Source organism: Salvelinus alpinus, chromosome 22, assembly GCF_045679555.1.
Source record: "Salvelinus alpinus chromosome 22, SLU_Salpinus.1, whole genome shotgun sequence".
Taxonomy (NCBI): Eukaryota; Metazoa; Chordata; class Actinopteri; order Salmoniformes; family Salmonidae; genus Salvelinus; species Salvelinus alpinus.
In genome coordinates, this window is record NC_092107.1 from 6,973,135 (window position 1) to 6,993,323 (window position 20,189).

At 43.9% G+C, this 20,189-nt stretch overlaps 2 protein-coding genes across 3 annotated transcripts in view; one reads left to right on the plus strand and one right to left on the minus strand.

Moving 5' to 3' along the window:
* The window catches only part of LOC139548882 (calpain-5-like), a 25,467-nt gene continuing 5,278 nt past the window's right edge, over positions 1-20,189 (minus strand). Inside the window, exons 2-13 of one of the 2 annotated variants that reach the window (XM_071358806.1) lie at positions 17,561-17,723; positions 12,578-12,709; positions 4,610-4,818; positions 4,303-4,495; positions 4,032-4,225; positions 2,350-2,427; positions 2,025-2,220; positions 1,815-1,937; positions 1,537-1,733; positions 1,336-1,457; positions 977-1,113; positions 1-830 (exon numbers count right to left, since the gene is read on the minus strand). In XM_071358806.1, coding sequence (XP_071214907.1) covers positions 651-830; positions 977-1,113; positions 1,336-1,457; positions 1,537-1,733; positions 1,815-1,937; positions 2,025-2,220; positions 2,350-2,427; positions 4,032-4,225; positions 4,303-4,495; positions 4,610-4,818; positions 12,578-12,709; positions 17,561-17,716 — 1,917 coding nt within the window. In that variant the 5' untranslated portion in view covers positions 17,717-17,723 and the 3' untranslated portion in view covers positions 1-650. The remainder of the gene's footprint in view (positions 831-976; positions 1,114-1,335; positions 1,458-1,536; positions 1,734-1,814; positions 1,938-2,024; positions 2,221-2,349; positions 2,428-4,031; positions 4,226-4,302; positions 4,496-4,609; positions 4,819-12,577; positions 12,710-17,560; positions 17,724-20,189) is intronic. The other variant, XM_071358807.1, reaches the window with a different exon arrangement.
* LOC139548886 (olfactory marker protein-like) lies at positions 8,595-9,975 on the plus strand. Its single transcript, XM_071358814.1, has 2 exons — positions 8,595-8,933; positions 9,400-9,975. The coding sequence occupies exons 1-2, from the start codon at positions 8,841-8,843 to the stop codon at positions 9,826-9,828; spliced, it is 522 nt and encodes a 173-aa protein (XP_071214915.1). The 5' UTR covers positions 8,595-8,840; the 3' UTR covers positions 9,829-9,975.

Consider the following 20,189-nt stretch of genomic DNA (forward strand, 5'->3'; position numbering starts at 1 on the left):
TTTGTTATACAGCTTTATTAACTCAGTATTAGATGTGTTTGTGTTACATTGTTTGCAAACTGATATGTGACACGTAGTAATGCCAAAATAACATGCTAAACAGGTAGGGCTCAAATGCCCTGAATGATGTGTCACTACTGAGTATTTGGCCTCCCACTGGAAAATCAATGTGATACAAAGTAGAGCAACAGACAGAAATCTCATTTTTTTTCAAGTTTAATTATGAAGTTAACAAAAATAAGTGTCTTTCCGAAAGACTAGAAATGTCAGTAGCCGCTCTCGGTACCCAGATCCAACTCAGTTTCTTGAGAGAGACTAGTACAAAGCTGACTGAAATGTAAAACATGGGAATAAATGTAAACAGGACAACATATACTGCTGAAATACTGGACATGCATTTATATATCTGTAATGGCACAAGTTAAAGTGGTTATAAGATGAGAAAGAACTAGGAGATTATCTGTCCTCTGATGCCCCTATGTGGTTGGAGTTAGTACTACACCCAGTAAAAACAACACTATATAGTCTGGAAGGCTAACTTTGGTCCCTCAACAGATATGTTTTATGGCAAATGTATTTATTTTTATGGCTTCTCTCTCCTATTGGACGGAGGGAGTAAGGCACTGATTGATAGATTGGTTGACGGTTAGTCAGATGTTAGTGAGAATGTTGCTGGTCACCATGGAGACGGTGAGCGTGCCCGGGAGGTCATTGTCTTGGTGATTACCCTTGTCCCTCAGGTGGACGGTAACCTGCTGGGGGTCGCCGGGGTCAGAGGTCAAACTGACCTGACCCAGGAAAGAATCCATCAACACGTTGTTGTTATACACCTGGGGGATGAATCAAGTTGTATTGAATTTAATTGAGAGAACGGTTACATACAGAAACAACCCAAATTGTAATGGTCACTAACTCCTCTTTAAGCCACAGGCGCACACACACACACGGACCCCACCCCCCAGCCCAGTCTCCTCACCTCTATCAGTATAGGCTGGTTAGTTTTCTTCCTGTAGAATAGAGCCTTGGTGTCAAAGGTTGGGCTGCGGGTGTCTTTATAGACCGGAGAACAAACCTTCTCCCCCTCACAACGAATGATCACATATGGATCTGATGCTGCAACACACACACACACACACACACACACACACACACACACACACACACACACACACACACACACACACACACACACACACACACACACACACACACACACACACACACACACACACACACACACACACACACACACACACACACACTGTGAATAGGAGAGGAAGATCAGACCAGGAAAGAAAAGGAAACGGACAGAGAAGGGAGAGAAGGTTTGTATACCTCCATCAGAGTCTTGTCCAGCCAGTCCATCTGCTCTGTGGACATGGATCTGAGTGACCAGGGAAGGGAAACCACACAGTCCTGACCAACACGTCTGGGCTGGCTCATCAAGGGTTAACTCTCTATGAGGGGGGGCAAGAGAATGAGGAGAGTGAGAGTGAGAGATAGAATGTGTACGCGTGTGTGTGTGTGTGTGTGTACCTGCAGTCGGCGGGGACGTCAGTGAAGATGCGTAATAGGAAGTCTCCTTCCAGAGCGGGGTCAAAGGTCGTGGGTATGACAACGTAACGACCCTCCATCAAGGCACAGCGTAGGAACACACACCTGGAGTTGATGTACACACTCCCACACACCTTCTGCTGCCGAGTGTGCATACGGTACTGCCTGTTCAACTCCACCTACACATTAATATACACATTAATAACACTTCCACACACACACACACAATGAGGTGATGAACACACGCACACACGTCTCACCCGGTGTATCTCGAAGCCTATAGCCAGGTTTTCTCCCTTCCCCTCTTTAGGTCTGGCTCTCCTGTCTGTCTGCTGTAGACAAACCAGCACCTCATCCTCTGGCTTCTTCACATTGAACACATACTGCAGGGAGAGACACACACACACCCTATACATTAATACACGCATAGATAAACACACACAAATGCCCCCCTCCATCCCCACCCCTACCTGTGGGTTCTGTAGGAAGGTGTGTTTGTTGTTGGTGCAGCCCCCGGCACGGTTGCTGAGCGGGTCGTCATGGTTCCGCCAGGCGCCCTTTAGAGAGCCCTCCTCCCAGGTCTTGTGGAGAGACAGGTAGGAAGTGTTGATCAGACGACACATGATCAAATCACTGAAGTACTGACAGAAGTCATCAAATGTCATCCTGGAGGGGGGAGGGACGAGGAATGGGGGGAGAAAGGGAAGTCATCAAGCTTCATCATCCTATGGCCATCTATTTTCTTAGCCGTGTGGAGGAAAGGTTAGGGGTCATATGTCAAGGGTTAGAACTCACCAGAATTCTCCATCATCCTGCACCGTCATTCCAATCTTCTCTCTTTCACTCTTACTCACCTTCCCCCACTCCTCTGAGCTGAGAGAGAGAGAGAGAAAGTTCTCTATCGCTCAGTGTTTGTCTGAAGAGTGTGCTGTGTAGAGTGAAAGAATGCTAACAGAACAGAACTGATAGAGTAGGGATTCAAGGTTCTGAGACATGGACAGCAACAGTGGCTCACATGCAGTTTTCCCCAGACCTTTTGGTGCCGAGATCCTCTATGGAATTTTCCTACAATACAGGATATAAATTAAACAAACATTCTAACAGGAATGAACCATCCATCTGTGCTAAAGGTCTCAGTTTCCCTGTTGGCCTACACTACCTCTATCCACCAGCAGAAGGAGTGAGTCATGAACAGGTCTATATACACACACACCCGCCCACCCACGCACGCAGGGGCGTTCCTCCAAGTATTTAAAAAAAATATTGTTGGGTTTTGAGAATATGAAATATACTTATTCATGTCACTGAGGGAGTGCTGAGGTTTAGAGGGTCTACACCAGAAGTTAAGGGTTATAGGAGGAAGGTATATAGTGGGTGCAACAAAGCTTGGAATGTGTTGAGTGCAGGTAAGTGATTACATGTGGCAGGCATTGATAAAGGGAGAGAGCCATGGATTAGTGGTGGAAGGGGGTTGAGTTCAGGTCAGGTCGCCTTAAGGGAGAAATAGAAGTTTATGGCCCGTATCACTAGTGTCCTGCCTAGCAGTAAAGAACGATGTTTGTACAGATGGGTAGGAGGAGACAGCCTATGAGGAACGGTTAAATATCAGCGCTTGTGGGAAAATTTATTTTGTCTGAATCCAGCTGTATCGACCCTTTGGGAAGAATTAAACTTGGTTAAGCTTCTCTGTTAATTAGACGATAGCTAGATGCTCATTTACTGCATTTACACACAATTTAAAAACTATAAAATGCAATTTGGAGACAAGGAAAAGCAAGCTAAATTTACTCTAGCATTAGCTGCCCGCTACGCACTAGCTCAGAACCGGTATTAAAACGCTTGTTTAGTTTAATGTCAAGTCAAACAGCAGTTACCAAGCCAAAGACATCTACTACAGTCATCTTTACCTCCGCAATGTGTTGAAAAAAAGTCACGCTGTTCCCTGCAACTGCGTTGATGTACTTTCCACAGAGAGGAAGAGGCAAAGCGAGAGGTTTCACTCTTGCAAAAATCAGTCCAATATAAGCCCAATGCGTTTCAATAGGCTTATTTTGGACATAAGCTTGTCACCTGCTTTCCTTCCTTTGGGACAACGAATCCCATTGTTAAGGCTTAGACACGAGCATCTCGTCATTATATACATATCTCTGCTCTTCATAAAGCCAGCCAGCCATACAAACAGTGTTCTCTTCCGCTCCCAGGCATCTGCATGGTAGCAAAGTCAGACAACTAATGCCGCTAAACTGCATTTGCCTTTTTTAAATCGTGATTTGAAAGATTTTCGTTGCCTATTTTAAAAATTGTTGGTGATGAGCTAGCTAGGGTATGGCGACTCCCATATCCAATTGATGCCCCTGCACACACTCTCCTGCACTCCCCTCCTACCAGTCCAGGTCTTCCTTGTGAAAGAGGTCTTCTGACCTCAATGGGACTTCTTGTATAACTAAAAGGTAAATAACAAACACTTTAAAACCTACCTGTCGCTCCAGGCTCCTTTCCACTCGCTCTCTCCCCAGGGATTTCGGAGTCGTATCATTGTGAGTTTGTCGGACTTGAAGTAAGCCATGAGGCCGTGGCCCAGCCGGACCTTTCTAACATCCGTCACAGCGTAGGCATGACCCTTCACCAGACCACAGGCCAGACGAGCCTCCATCTCTGCTGAACTGGCCGCCTGGAGGGAGTGGTGAAGGGTCAGGACTATAGGTGTGTGTGTGTGTGTGTGTGTGTGTGTGTGTGTGTGTGTTATACCCGTATGGAGGAGCTGATGAGGCCTCCTCTGTTGTGGACTTTGAGGACTCTGTCGAACAGCACTGAGCGTTTCTCCTCGTCCGTACTCAACCCTTCCTCCAGCAGGTCCAAGGGCTCCGAGACGCCACCAGTGAAATCCACCAACGCATCCGCTGTGTTGCCCCCGTCCAATGCCTCGTAACACCCATACATCCTACACACACACAGCAAAAGCAATACATCCCACACATAAACACAACAGTCTACTATAGTATTAACTTGGCGTAAGCCTTCCTCACCAAATCAGTGTGTGTTTGTGTGTACTAACTTGGCGTAAGCCTTCTCCACCAGGGCGCTCCAGAACTCGTTGCTGTCACTGGAGTGACAATACACCAAGTTGCCGTTCGCAGTGGGCAACCGGTCGTCGATGACAACATCAATCCATTCTCCAAAGCGCCAGAAGCGGAAGTGGAAAATTCCGGCATAAGATTCCGGCTTCTCCTCATCCCATTCCTGGTCCTTATGGTCCGGAATCACCTGGGAGGGAGATAAGATGCGCAGAACACGTCACAGCTGTATGCCCTGGCTGGTGTAGCGGTAATGCTGCAGCCTCCGGAACACGTCTTCAGTGTCGGCATGGGTTCGGATCCGGCCTACTATATAATCTCCCTCCAACTTTCCCTACTGCCAGTCTCTCTCACCATCTGCTCGATACACATCTGAAAATACCTGAAAAATATATATTTAAAAGAACACATCACAGCTAGGGCTGTGGCTGTCATGAAATTTCTTCAGCCGGTGATTGTCAAGCAAATAACTGCCGGTCTCACAGTAATTGACCGTTAATTAACATAAAACACATTTAGCATCTCCTGTCTTCCACACATAGCCTACAAGCCACTGATGCAGACCTTTGAGACATCTACATTTAAAAAAGTATAGTAAATACATTTAATATAGTCCACACCTTCACAATAAAGCACTTATTTTAGACAGATCTAAAGAAACATGATATGAAGAAAATGTAGTCTATTTCAAAAGAACAGAATAGTATACTCTGAGTTGTCCTTGTGTTATGTCCTGATGTGGCTATGCCACATGGCTGTGGGCTACACTAGTTCATTTAGCAGACAAAATTTGCTTAGAATTCCGTGGCATTATTTTATAGTATGAAGAATACAATTGAACAAAGCTGAATAAAATAGAAAGGATATTTTCTTCAAAGGATTTGCGCACAGGCGGCTAATCTGTGTTGAGCTGTTAACAAAGAAACCGGTAGTCCTGTATGCTTAATTTAAAGTTATTTACTGTATGTAACTTTAGCTGTGATACAAACGTCGTGCTATTTGTTTTGATGTTTAATACATTCTAGGGCTGCATGATGCCACTAATGATGATTTGAAAAAAGTTGCATGAAAGGTCTCTCATTCACAATAACTTTATAATGCCTCGAATATCTCGGCGGCATCCCCTTTGTGTGGCCGTAGTTGGTTGAGGTCGGAGGATTGTGGAGGCCAGGTCATCTGATGCCACACTCCATCACTCTCCTTCTTGGTAAAATAGCCCTTACACAGCCTGGAGGTGTGTTGGGTCACTGTCCTGTTGATAAATGATAGTCCCACTAAGCGCAAACCTGATGGGATGGCGTATCGCTGCAGAATGCTGTGGTAGCCATGCTGGTTGAGTGTGACACAGACAGTGTCACCAGCAAAGCACCCCTACACCATAACACCTCCTCCTCCATGCTTTACGGTGGGAAATGCACATGTGGAGATCATCCATTCACCCACACAGCATCTCACAAAGACACGGAGGTTGGAACCAAAAATCTCCAATTTGTACTCCAGACAAAAGGACAAATTTCCACTGGTTTAATGACCATTTCTTGTGTTTCTTGGGCCAAGCAAATCTCTTCTTCTTATTGGTGTTCATTAGTAGTGGTTTCTTTGCAGCAATTTGACCATGAAAGCCTGATTCACACAGTCTCCTCTGAACAGTTGATGTTGAGATGTGTGTGTTACTTGAACTCTGTGAAGCATTTATTTGGGCTGCAATTTTGGAGGCTGGTAACTCTAATGAACTTATCCTCTGCAGCAGAGGTAACTGGGTCTTCCATTTCTGTGGTGGTCCTCATGAGAGCCAGTTTCATCATAGCGCTTGATGGTTTTTGCGACTGCACTTGAGAAATTCATGTCTTAAAGTAATGGACTGTTGTTTCTCTTTGCTTATTTGAGCTGTTCTTTCCATAATATGGACTTCACAGAAGATAGCACTATTTGGTTAAAGGGCTATCTTCTGTATACCCTCCCTACCTTGTCACAACACAACAGATTGTCTGAAATGTATTAAGGAAAGAAATTCCACAAATTCACTTTTAAGAAGGTACACCTGTTAATTGAAATGCATTCCAGGTGACTACCTCATGAAGCTGGTTCAGAGAATGCCAAGAGTGTGCAAAGCTGTCATCAAGGCAAAGGGTGGCTATTTGAAGAATCTCAAATATAAAATATATTTTGATTTGTTTAACACTTTTTTGGTTACTACATGATTCCATATGTGTCATTTCATAGTTCTGATGTCTTCACTATTATTCAATAATGTAGAAAATAGTAAAAATAAAATAAAAACCCTTGACCGGTAGTGTATGTGTGAAAAATGTTTTGATTTAGAATGGACCATTATCATGCATCTGTCTCTGAAAATAATACATGTCATCTATGCACTTAAATAGCGAATGGAGGACACTTTTCCCATGGTTCATTTTCATGCCAGCCTCCTGTTGTAAAGAGAAGCAATGTGCTTAATATTAGGAAAGTTGAGAAATAGTGTCTTCGGAAAGTATTCAGACCCCTTGACTTTTTCCACATTTTGTTACAGCTTTATTCTAAAAGTAATTAAATAAATACAAATCTTCAGCAATCTACACACAATACCCCATAATGACAGAGCAAAAACATGTCTTTAGAAATTTTGTCAAATTTATTTAAAAAAAACCCAACTTATTTACAGAAGTATTCAGACCCTTTGCTATGAGATCCGAAATAGAGCTCAGGTGCATCCTGTTTCCATTGAACATCCTTGAGATGTTTCGACAACTTGATTGGAGTCCACCTGTAGTAAATTCAATTGATTTGACATGACTTGGAAAGGCACACCTATATAAAGGTCCCACAGTTGACAGTGCATGTCAGAGCAAAAAACAAGCCAAAAGGAATGGTCTGTAGAGATCAGAGACAGGATTGTGTCGAGGCACCGATCTGGGAAAGGGTACCAAAAATGTCTGCAGCATTGTAGTTCCGCAAGAACACAGTGGCCTCCAACATTCGTAAAATGGAAGAAGTTTGGAACCACCAGGACTCTTCCTAGAGCTGGCCGCCCGGCCAAACTGAACGGTGCAAAGTACAGAGATTCTTGATGAACACCTGCTCCAGAGAGCTCAGGACCTCAGACTGGGGCGAAGGTTAACCTTCAACAGGACAATGACCCTAAGCACACAGCCAAGATAACGCAGGCGTGGCTTCGGGACAAGTCTCTGAATGTCCTTGAGTGATCCAGCCAGAGCCATCTCTGGAGAGACCTGAAAATAGGTGTGCAGCAACACTCCCCATCCAACTTGACAGAGCTTGATCTTTGTCATTATAGGGTATTGTGTGTAGATTGATGAGGGGAAAAAACAATTGAATCCATTTTAGAATAAGGCTGTGACCTAAAAAGTCAAGGGGTCTGAATACTTCCCGAATGCACTGTAAATATAGTAGGCCTAGTCTATAGAAAGCATATGGGAGTTCCTCTTTTTAATAGAGGCCACAATTGCATACCCTATAGAAATATTGCGCAACATGGGCTCTCATGAAGTGTTTGATTAGATTTTCGAATACATTTGCATTGATGTCAGAGTGATTAGCGGGACAATAGTGTGCTGAGTACCAGACAGTTAGCAAGTTTCGTAGGCTACTAATGACCAGCAGCAGCATCAGCACTTGGAGAAGCCTAATTACCGTGACTAAACGGTCACATGGAATTTGCGATAATGCGGTCACCGTAACAGCCCTAATCACAGCTAATTAAAACAGGAGCAAAAACAAGCAACCATCTAGTGAATCAGAACAACCAAACTCCAACAATACACACATACACACCACAGACAGACATAGGCGCATACCCACACATTAAAACACACTTCCACACAGCCAGCCAGCCCAGTGTGTGTATTAATAACCAGCCCATCCAGCTATGACCAACCAGCTCCCAGAAGCCTTCAGGAAAATCCCTGGTTCCTCTTCTGATGTCATCACTTCCTGTTGCCTAGCGCCACCACACACCCCATCCTCACTTCTGTTCTCCATCCATCCCTCCCTCACTGTACATGCCACACAATCAATAGTTCCAACCAGAGAACCAACCCAACCATACTACCCTCTGGGAAAGGGAGGGGAAAGAGATGGCATAAGAGACAGAGACAGAGTGGGAGAGGAACACAGCGAAACTATCTGCAGGCACAGACAGACACAGATATCCATCCAGACAGACAGGCAGGCCTCGCTCCCCAGCACAGAAAGATGAGCTCTCAGATGTACACAGAACTGTCTGCGGCTCCCTCGTCTGGCTCAGCCCTGGAGCTACGCTTTGCAGAGGACACCTCTCTCACTGAGGTAAAACTGTTCACGTGATTGAGATGAGGTTGAGGTGGTTGATATGTGGTTGAAATAGCACAATCGATGGTTCAGTTGGTTGTGAGTTTGATTCTTGCATGGGTCAGATATACTGAGTAATGCATTTACTGTAAGTCACTTTGCCTAAAGTATTTTCTAGTAGACATACAAAATTCAAATCGGCTTCTGCCATGTGTAGTAGTTTGGTCCTGTCTTAAATATGTGCTCATCTGGAACAAAGTAGCCTATATAAATTCGGACCGACAAATGCATGGACAGGAGTTGACTTGTACTGACTGGTACCTGCATCTGAGTGTCCAGCATATTATAGTTATACTATTATAAAAGTATTATTATTTTATAAATGTGATTCGTCTGCGTGTCCAGTCTCTGCAGTGGAGCGGCCAAAAGGCAAGTTATATTATAGTTTTATTATTATTATTAATATAGTTATTATTGTTGCTAGGTGATGCGGCTACGTGTCCAGTCCCTGCAGCGTAGCGGTCAGAAGCGACAGGAGGGGGAGCGGTTGCTCCTCCCCCACGAGGCTGTCTACCGTCTGGACTTCGCCAATCAGGAGCTGACGTTCGTCCACTGGTCGGTATCTCTGATTGGCAATGGCAGAGTGACCGTCACAGGGATCTCCCAGCTCTGGACCCCTGACCTCACACACCTGATGACCCGGCAGCTTCTAGAACCCGTCGGAACATTCTGGCGGAACGCTGGCGACCCGGAGGACACGCCCCTCAAGTGTCTGGAGGCGGACATCCAGGAGTTCGGGGAGCGAATCGCGGAGCTGGCCAAGGTCCGCAAGGTCATGTACTTCCTGTTTGCCTTCAAGGAGGGGGCGGAGGCTGACAAGGTCAGCATCTCCGTGGAGTTTAATCAGGCCTGACCTATAAACCTTAAAGGGATACTTTTGGATTTTGGCAATGAGGCCCTCTGGACACAGAAGTGTGTGCTTCTCTGTGTCCAGTATGAAGGTAGATAGAGGTAGTTTTGTGAGCCAATGCTAATGCTACTATTAGGGCAATGACTGGAAGTCATAGCCCTGATGCATGCTAGCAGATACCCATAGACTTCCAGTCATTGCGCTAACACTAGTTAGCATTGGCTCGCAAAACTATGTGAAACTACATCTAACTTCCTTCATACTGGACATAGACATACAAAATGGTATCCACGAGTTCATCTGACTCTGGGGAAGTAGATAAAGGGCCTCATTGCCAAAATCCCGAAGTATCCCTTTAACTGCTTCCTCTTCCCTCTACTCCTCTAGTCTCCCTCTCTCCATTCTAAGGGAATGCCTTCTATTACAGCCATTCTAGGTTGGACCAGTCTACACACCTCTCTCTGTCTCTCTACGCCCCCTGCCCACACAAACCCACCGAGTCCCATCTCTCATCTGAGTGTGTGCGTACTTCCTTCCTGAACATCTATCTATTTATGCATGTCAGTCAACAACCTGCTAGAAAGCATCTTCTGAAGGTACAGTAGTTACACAGTAGTAACAGTAGGCTGCAGAATCACTAACTTAGGAGGTTAGAATCATATAGATACAGGTAACTGCCAAAATAAAGGAAACACCAACATAAAGTGTCTTAATAGGGAGTTGGGCCACCACGAGCCAGAACAGCTTCAAAGCACCTTGACATAGATTCTACTAGTGTCTGGAACTCTATTGGAGGTTTGCGGCACCATTCTTCCAGAAGATATTCCATAATTTGGTGTTTTGTTGATGGTGGTGGAAAACGCTGTCTCAGCCGCTCCAGAATTTATATATTTAAGTATGATGGGATGTTAATTGCTTAATTAACTCAGGAACCATACCTATGTGGAAGCAGGTGCTTTCAATATACTTTGTATCCCTCATTTACTCAAGTGTTTCCTTTATTTTGGCAGTTACACATACATTTATATTGAAAACCTGAATGAATAGGTCTTTCTGATCCTTCTTTATATGAAATATTAGAGAACCAATACTGCAATGTAACTCCAACTACCTGCTGTACTATGACTCTAATCTACACTGTATTACTCCCCTATTACACTGCACTGATATACTAGTTACCATATTCACTTTGCATGAAATATCACAACAATATACTGTAAACTGGCCATGTCCTGTACTGCTGTCCAATAAAGAGATGTAGGTACTCTGTCCTGCTGTGTTTGTGTTAATGGTCAGGGCAGGGGACAGGATAGAGATGGCTTAGCCCCAGGCTACAGTAGCTTTGGTTGCTGTTCATTCATAGGGCAATCAATACACTCTCTCTCACACACACACACAAAATGGACAAGTGGTAGACTACATGCCAGAAGGGAAATGTAACACTTTCGATAGAGAGAGCGAGAGAGAGAAAGAAAGTGTGTTAATGAGAGTGATCCTGAGCAGATATAACAGCACCCTCCCACTGGATTAATAACAGGGTGTGTATGTGTGGTTGGGGTAGAGGGGACAGTAGAAAGGTACAGTCTGGTCCAATTAATTAAACTGTGTCTGTGTTAACGAGCGGCTTCTAGAACACATCGTTGCAGACTCATGATATAGCATGTCGTTAAACACCGGAACTAAACAACAGGTATTTATGTCCACACACACACACACCACTACTACTCATAACAAGATATTCCCTGGGAGCTTATAATATCAGTCCATATGGTGCAGGTGTAACAGAGGTAATTTATTGAAGACAAGTGACCTTGCCTGAGGCTTTAGCTCAGCGAACTAACACAGTCTTGTACTGGACACTCAGTTGGTCAACAGTCCCAGCTCAAGGAACAGAGCTTTCTCCAGAGAGCCTGTGTTAAGAGGAAGACACACCATAATGAACGTCGATCGTGTGTGGTTGATCACGTTCTGGGTGTCAACTAACAGTGGCGATTCAACGTGCAGAATCATCCGGGAAATGAACAGAAAAAGCCTAGAACTCTTCATCGACCTGGTCTATTTAGCTCTCCTGCCAGCTGTCTCTGGGGTGAAATTAGCTCTCCAAACCAACAGCAGCTGTTTCCTCAGTGACAGACCCTCTGTTGTTCAGGAAATGGAGGAACATAATAAACCTTCTCAAGTGTTTCAGAAAAGAGATCAGAGCCCTCTCTGTAATGTGATAATTCGAAATATCACCAATGGCGCTGCCCAATTGGTACCTTTTTGGCAGTGCAGTAATCGTCAAGCAAGGCAGTCGTGTGCTTGTAAAGTGAAGGACTACTATTTTGAGCCATTGTACGGACAGGGACAATAGAGGATGTGAACCTGTTAGCAACACAGTGACGTCCTCACACTAGTAGCTAGGGGTTAAGGGTAAGGAGCTAGGCAGAGCCAGTCTAAAGTGGTGGAAAGTTGAACACAAAAAGTTAAGAGCAGTGGGACTAATGCTAATGATTCCCTATGAACTCAGTGGAAAAAAAACACACACTGCCATCTCAGAAGGGCCACATCAACACACACACACACAAACACACGCCACTCCTCCAAATAGGAGTCGGAAACAATAATAAACTCCAAATCATTCCGGTTTGTGTTTGTGGTGGGGGAAAATTGTAAATACTTCTCGATCAGGTCTCTAATCACATCCACCTACTGCACGTCATACACCCAAGGCAAACACACGCACAACATGCATACAGCCAGAGAGTCTTACCTTTTGCCACAGAGTTTCTCTGGATGCCAGGGAGGAGCATGCAGCTACGAACCAACAGTTCCCCAGCTGGCCCTGGAGGAGGTCATGAGCACTGATACCATTCACAAACAACTTGGGGTTATCACACAGCTCCTATAGAGAAGAAGACAACATGGGGTTATCACACAGCTCCTATAGAGAAGAAGACAACATGGGGTTATCACACAGCTCCTATAGAGAAGAAGACAACTTGGGGTTATCACACAGCTCCTATAGAGAAGAAGACAACATGGGGTTAAAGCTAGACTTACAATACTAAGTAATGTCTCTTATACAGTATGTGAATTTGAGTTCAGAGCAGTCGGACTGTGTGCCCTTGTATCAGATTGTAAATTAAATGAACACACAGCTCCTATAGAGGGGGGAAAGATAACATGGGGTTAACACACAGAGGGGGAGGTTGGGAGAGAGAGACAGAGAGGAAGATGAAGACGAGATCCAGTATTGTTTCTGAGATGCTTATAAGAAGAAGCCAAGAAACCCATTAGTGATAAAGGTCTCTCTCTTCCTCTCCTCCCTCCATCCATCAATCCTTGTGATCTCATGTTAATTAATTGCACTCAGACTGTTTTGTGGCTGTGCTGCTCTCTCTGAGCTGACCACTAATGGCAGATGGAGGGTTTCCCAACTGTCTGGATGCGTCCCAACTTGCACCCCATTCCATATTGTGCAGTACTTATGACCAGGGCCCAAAGCACTCTCGTCAAAAGTAGTGCACTGTGCAGGGAATATATGTGCCATTTGGGACCTGAAGAACCACAGATCATTAACTCCCTTCTCCAGCCCTTCCTGCTCCATCCCTCAGCCCCAGCAGAAAGTAGGCTCTCTGGGCAGGGTGCGGTAGGACAGTACTAGGCTGTGGTGGTGCTGTAGGCCCCAGAGCAGGAACAGGAGAGGATGAGGCAGAGGAAGAGGAGAAGCAGGTCTGACCACACTAAGCTACTCTTTGGGACGCTACTGTAACTAGAGGTTAACAGGGGGATCAGAGGTCTTGTGAAAGACAAAAACCTCTGGTACACTCCCAAAGAAGATCAGTAAGTCTAACACACTGTAGGGTGGATATTTTCTCAACCCGTTCCATGGTTCGCTGCTGTAACCACACACCACTAGCCACTCTTTCTCTGAACCAGGAGGCCCTCCTAAGGAATATCACTGGGTGAAAAGTAACATTTTGCCTTGGGCTTGATCAGCTGGGGGAAGAGAGAGACAGAGAGGAAGATGAAGACGAGCAAGACTGGAGAAAAACAGGAATACCATAGATATATTATCTATGAGTAACAACCAGTACACCAGTGCTTTATTAACTGTTCCAACCAGTACACCGGTGCTTTATTCACTGTTCCAACCAGTACACCGGTGCTTTATTCACTGTTCCAACCAGTACACCGGTGCTTTATTCACTGTTCCAACCAGTACACCGGTGCTTTATTCACTGTTCCAACCAGTACACCGGTGCTTTATTCACTGTTCCAACCAGTACACCAGTGCTTTATGTACTGTTCCAACCAGTACACCGGTGCTTTATTCACTGTTCCAACCAGTACACCGGTGCTTTATTCACTGTTCCAACCAGTACACCGGTGCTTTATGTACTGTTCCAACCAGTACACCAGTGCTTTATTCACTGTTCCAACCAGTACACCGGTGCTTTATGTACTGTTCCAACCAGTACGCCAGTGCTTTATGTACTGTTCCAACCAGTACGCCAGTGCTTTATGTACTGTTCCAACCAGTACACCGGTGCTTTATTCACTGTTCCAACCAGTACACCAGTGCTTTATGTACTGTTCCAACCAGTACACCAGTGCTTAATTCACTGTTCCAGCCAGTACACCAGTGCTTAATTCACTGTTCCAGCCAGTACACCAGTGCTTAATTCACTGTTCCAACCAGTACACCGGTGCTTTATTCACTGTTCCAACCAGTACACCAGTGCTTTATTCACTGTTCCAACCAGTACACCAGTGCTTTATGTACTGTTCCAACCAGTACACCAGTGCTTTATTCACTGTTCCAACCAGTACACCAGTGCTTTATGTACTGTTCCAATCAGTACACCAGTGCTTTATGTACTGTTCCAACCAGTACACCAGTGCTTTATGTACTGTTCCAACCAGTACACCAGTGCTTTATTCACTGTTCCAACCAGTACACCGGTGCTTTATTCACTGTTCCAACCAGTACTTTATTCACTGTTCCAACCAGTACACCGGTGCTTTATTCACTGTTCCAACCAGTACACCAGTGCTTTATTCACTGTTCCAACCAGTACACCGGTGCTTTATTCACTGTTCCAACCAGTACACCGGTGCTTAATTCACTGTTCCAGCCAGTACACCAGTGCTTAATTCACTGTTCCAACCAGTACACCGGTGCTTTATTCACTGTTCCAACCAGTACACCAGTGCTTTATGTACTGTTCCAACCAGTACACCAGTGCTTTATGTACTGTTCCAACCAGTACACCAGTGCTTTATGTACTGTTCCAACCAGTACACCAGTGCTTTATGTACTGTTCCAACCAGTACACCAGTGCTTTATGTACTGTTCCAACCAGTACACCAGTGCTTTATGTACTGTTCCAACCAGTACACCAGTGCTTTATTCACTGTTCCAACCAGTACACCAGTGCTTTATTCACTGTTCCAACCAGTACACCAGTGCTTTATTCACTGTTCCAACCAGTACACCAGTGCTTTATGTACTGTTCCAACCAGTACACCGGTGCTTTATTCACTGTTCCAACCAGTACACCAGTGCTTTATTCACTGTTCCAACCAGTACACCAGTGCTTTATTCACTGTTCCAACCAGTACACCAGTGCTTTATTCACTGTTCCAACCAGTACACCAGTGCTTTATTCACTGTTCCAACCAGTACACCAGTGCTTTATTCACTGTTCCAACCAGTACACCGGTGCTTTATTCACTGTTCCAACCAGTACCCCGGTGCTTTATTCACTGTTCCAACCAGTACACCAGTGCTTTATTCACTGTTCCAACCAGTACACCGGTGCTTTATTCACTGGTCCAACCAGTCCTGCTGTTACACCCTCTCTTACCTGGACAATCATACTGTAACCATAGCTGTAGAATAATAGCAGAGTATAAAAAACTTATAACAACTTATATCATGGGAGCGGCATGTACTGTAATTAACAGATTCATAACTGAACATACCTAGACACACACACTCACAGCTGTGAATCAGAACAGACAGTCAGAGACGGTAGGTAGGTAGTCACCAGAGTGTTGCTGTTTGTTTTACCTGACTGTCATGATGACTCTCCCCCTGGACGGACTGTCTAATCTACACCTCAAATGCTCTCTCTACACTTCTCAATTTCTACCTATACGTCTCTCTACCTATCGCTCTCTATTTCTCAATTTCTACCCATACCTCTCTCTACCCTGCTCTCTCTCACTACCTATAATGCCCTCCAACTCATTTGTTTCTTCTTGCCTAACTCTGACGTTAAAATGCCTATTTACTCTGTTCCATCTTACTGCGCAATCCACTGTCTCATCAGCCCAGCAACTTAGAAACTTGATCTCCACTATAAAAAGCATCTAGAAAATATCTCACATTTCTTTTAGACTAACATTTAGTTTTCAAGAGTGGAGATTTGTATAAACCTTGCCGTCTGTCTCTCCAACATCTGCAAAATTGTTTCAATATTCAAATTCGACCTCCTGTCGTTCCATGGTAATGAACGTGTCAGAAGTCGGGACTAGACAGACAGGCAGCGTTTCTCAGCCAGATTAAATCATGATTCAGCTGGTATAATTGTTATGAATATTTACAAAAAAATGTCAATAGAAAAAAGGTCAAACAAAATGAAGTGCATCTAGTTGGCAGTCTTTCCAGTTTGAAGTGATTGTGTTACTGTAGCTGTGTTGTTGGCTAGCTCCTCTGAACAACAGTGTCCTGACAAGTGAGCACATTTTCTATGCCAGGCGAAATTGCGCCTCATTAGCTTATTGTTATGGATGTATCCAAATAAATGTCACTAGAAAACAGCTTAAACAAATGCAAATGTAGCTACTTTGCTGTTATTCTGGCTGCACTTTGACATGTAAGTTAGCCGTAGTTGGCTAGATAGCAAGCAAGGGATAAGAAAGTTGGTAGCCAGTATGGCAGATAAATAAAGAACGACTGGGTCACGTCTCTAGCAACCCTAGATTTGTGTTGGGACTATATCTTGTGGAAGGATGAAATAGTATGAATAAATTAATCAAAATAAACATTAATGAAAATATGTCAAGAATTGCATTTAATATGTTGGGAACCCGTTGAATAAAAGTGATAACGTCCTCGAAGCCGGTGTTTGGCACAGGCCTAACACCCATGCCAATATATCCTCCAAACACCGGCTTCTTGGGCATTATCATTTAATTATTCCCTGCCCCACACTCTTTCACCTTCTCTCACCACCCACCTCTCTTTCTCTGAACAGCTGTGAGATGACATACCTCAGTCGGATGCTTATTCAAACACCTTAACTCTAGGGCTGGCACAATTACCGTGTAACCGACGGTTCTGGATGAAGACCGTCATGAAAATAAAATAACCGCCATTACCGTAAAAATAAAATAACAAACAGCTGACTGAAGACGGGTTGGTCGGTTATTCGTGCAGTTGAGTCCGTTGCTGCGATAACATGGACTCTTAAAAACAGTGATTTCCAGAATCGCGGTGACGTGGTGAGTAAGAAAATAACCTCCCTCTGGCTAGAAACTCAAAACTTTTAATCCTACCCTGTGATGTCACAGATCATTTTTGGGGGACCTTTCATATATTTTTAACCACAGATCATAGAAACGAACTGTTTTCACATATGTAGACACTGGTTTGGTGCTGGAGATGATGCATATGAAGTTGAAAAGTTAACTCCCCTATTTCCGCCGGACAAACACACCCACCCCTCCCGTCAGTGTGTGGTACCTTAGGTCTCTTCCAGGTGATGGTTCCTATGCGGTTGGTCTTGTAGAACAGAGACTGGTCCGTAGCCGGAAACACAGAGTCTTCAAACAGGACTCGACGCTGCTGGCACTCCCTACGCAGGGAGGAATAGCCCTGGCTTTCATATGGCACCACCATCACCCTGCTGGAACACACACAGAGTTATACACACTCCATACGCAGGGCAACGAAACACTGATTCTCATACAGCACAATCATCCTCCTGGAACACACAGTTACACACAAACATGTCCAAACAGTGTAAAAAAAAAACCACAAAAATAATGACATACATTTTCGGGATGGAAAAAAACTTTTAGCGTAAACTTGAACAACTAAAACCAGAAAAAGTACGTAGAAATTATAATGCACTTATAACGTTATATTTTAAAATAAGAGACAACTAACAATCACCTAAATAAAAGCTTGACAACCAGGGAGAATTAAAAAATCCCAAAATAATGAATTTAGCAGTATTGACTTCGTTATTGTTTGAACAGAAGAACACTGCATTAGTCATAGAAAATGCATAGAATTGCAGGAAATTAGCTTTAAAACTGCAACATTTTCTCTCAGTTCCATGGAGAAATGTGTAGAATTATAGGAAATTGGCTTAAAAATGGATCTAGACCGCCAAGATGTGGGTCGGTGAGCCCATTGCCACGCCCCCTGCCACACCCACCACCTAAGTCCTGTCACGACTGTCCTGTGAGGATCCAAATAGGTCAGGTTTGCAATGAATAACTTCAACCAGGCCCGCTCTCACCTGCAGAGGGGGGGGGAATGGTGGGGATTAACAACTCCCCTCCTGTTGTAAATCAAGTTGAGAAGATTCAGATCTCCCTCTCCAATATTCACCAAAGGAATGTCCTTTGTTTCAAGATACTTTTTCCCACCGAAACTTTAACATGTTCAAAAGCAAATACTGGAATAATATTTCTAACATAGAACGTGGGGAATGGTCAGAGGCGATCTATAGAACACTAATGTCATTTTGTGCTGTCATTAAAATGTTTATAAAGGAAATACTGTAACTTGGAAAGAATACCCACTATATGTGTGGTGTCCATCCTATGCGTTGTCCATGTAATATGAAAAATTAAGGTATTTTTGTTAAAATGGGGGTGGTCAGAGAGCGTGTCAGCCTGACGGAACCACCCTTTCGTACAAACTGTATAAAATTATGGGTTAAGAATTAACATACCAGAAAAGTGTGAAGCTGCAACTACACGTTTAAAGTGGTTTGAACTTTGAATCTCAACACGAGGTAGAGCCGATAAACTCACCTTCCGGACAATCACTGGTATGGCTGATTAGCTGGTCTAAGGAAAGTACCTTCGAAAGAAAATTTAAGTAGGACCATCCTACTACTCAAACCATAGTATTACTCTACATCGACCCGGCTAGCTAGCCTATCTTCAAAGTAGCATCTTCAGGAGCGAATGAAAGGAAAATAAACTCTGTAGCTCTGTTCAGGACTACACAACAAGTCACCATATATCGGACAACTACAAAGAAGGACAACAGTATGAGACTTGTCGGAACCATTTTGGACAATCAGAGCCTTACAAGAGTGCGCGATAAGGCCCAACTCTCTTTACAAGGCGGCCCTGTCCACCGAGAGATCCGGCGAACCAAGACATTTCACGTGAATACATTCATGATTTCTTACTCAATGAGGGTGGCGGTTGGTGTGCAAAGTTTATGATTCAAAATACAGAAAGTCATAATAAACATTCATAAAAAATACAAATGTTATACATCGTCTTAAAGATTAACTTCTTGTTAATCCAGCCGCTTTGTCAGATTTCAAAAAGGCTTTACGGCGAAAACATACCATGCGATTATCTGAGGACAGCGCCCCACTTACAAAAGCATACAAACATTTTACAACCAAGTAAAGGAATTACAAAAGTCAGAAATAGCGATAAAATTAATCACTTACCTTTGAAGATCTTCATATGGTTGCAGTCACAAGAGTCCCAACTACACAAAAAAATTGTAGTTTTGTACGATAAAGTCCCTCTTTATATCCCAAAAACTCAGTTTTGTTGGCGCGTTTTGTTCAGTAATCCACTGGCTCAAAGGCGGTCAAAACATGCAGACAAATACATCCTAATAGTACCGGTAAAGTTTGCCGAAACATGTCAAACGATGTTTATAATTAATCCTCAGGTTGTCAATTGTCTAAATAATCAATAATATTTCAACCGGACAATAGTGTATTCAATAGAAAGGAAAAACAACGAAGGGCGCGCAAACCAGCACTGCATGATTCTACAGTCCACTGACAGAAAGGGTCTCATTCTTCTTCATTTTTCAGAAAACAAGCCTGAAACAATGTCTAAAGACTGTTGACATCTAGTGGAAGCCAAAGGAACTGCAATCTGGGTCCTAACCCATTAGATACTCTATAGGCATTCAATTGAAATACCCACATCAAAAAAATCCCACTTCCAGGATGGATTTTCCTCAGGTTGCCATATCAGTTCTGTTATACTCACAGACATTATTTTAACAGTTTTGGAAACTTTAGAGTGTTTGAGCCAAATCTACCAATTATATATTTACTTTGGGCACGCTTCTCATCCAGACGTCGAAATACTGCCCC

What these genes read in the sequence shown, in the direction of transcription:
- LOC139548886 (XM_071358814.1), top strand. Translation starts at nt 8,841, where the DNA reads ATGAGCTCTCAGATGTACACAGAACTGTCTGCGGCTCCCTCGTCTGGC. An exon ending in AGGACACCTCTCTCACTGAG is followed by an intron (nt 8,934 to 9,399) that starts GTAAAACTGTTC and finishes TATTGTTGCTAG; the next exon opens with GTGATGCGGCTACGTGTCCA.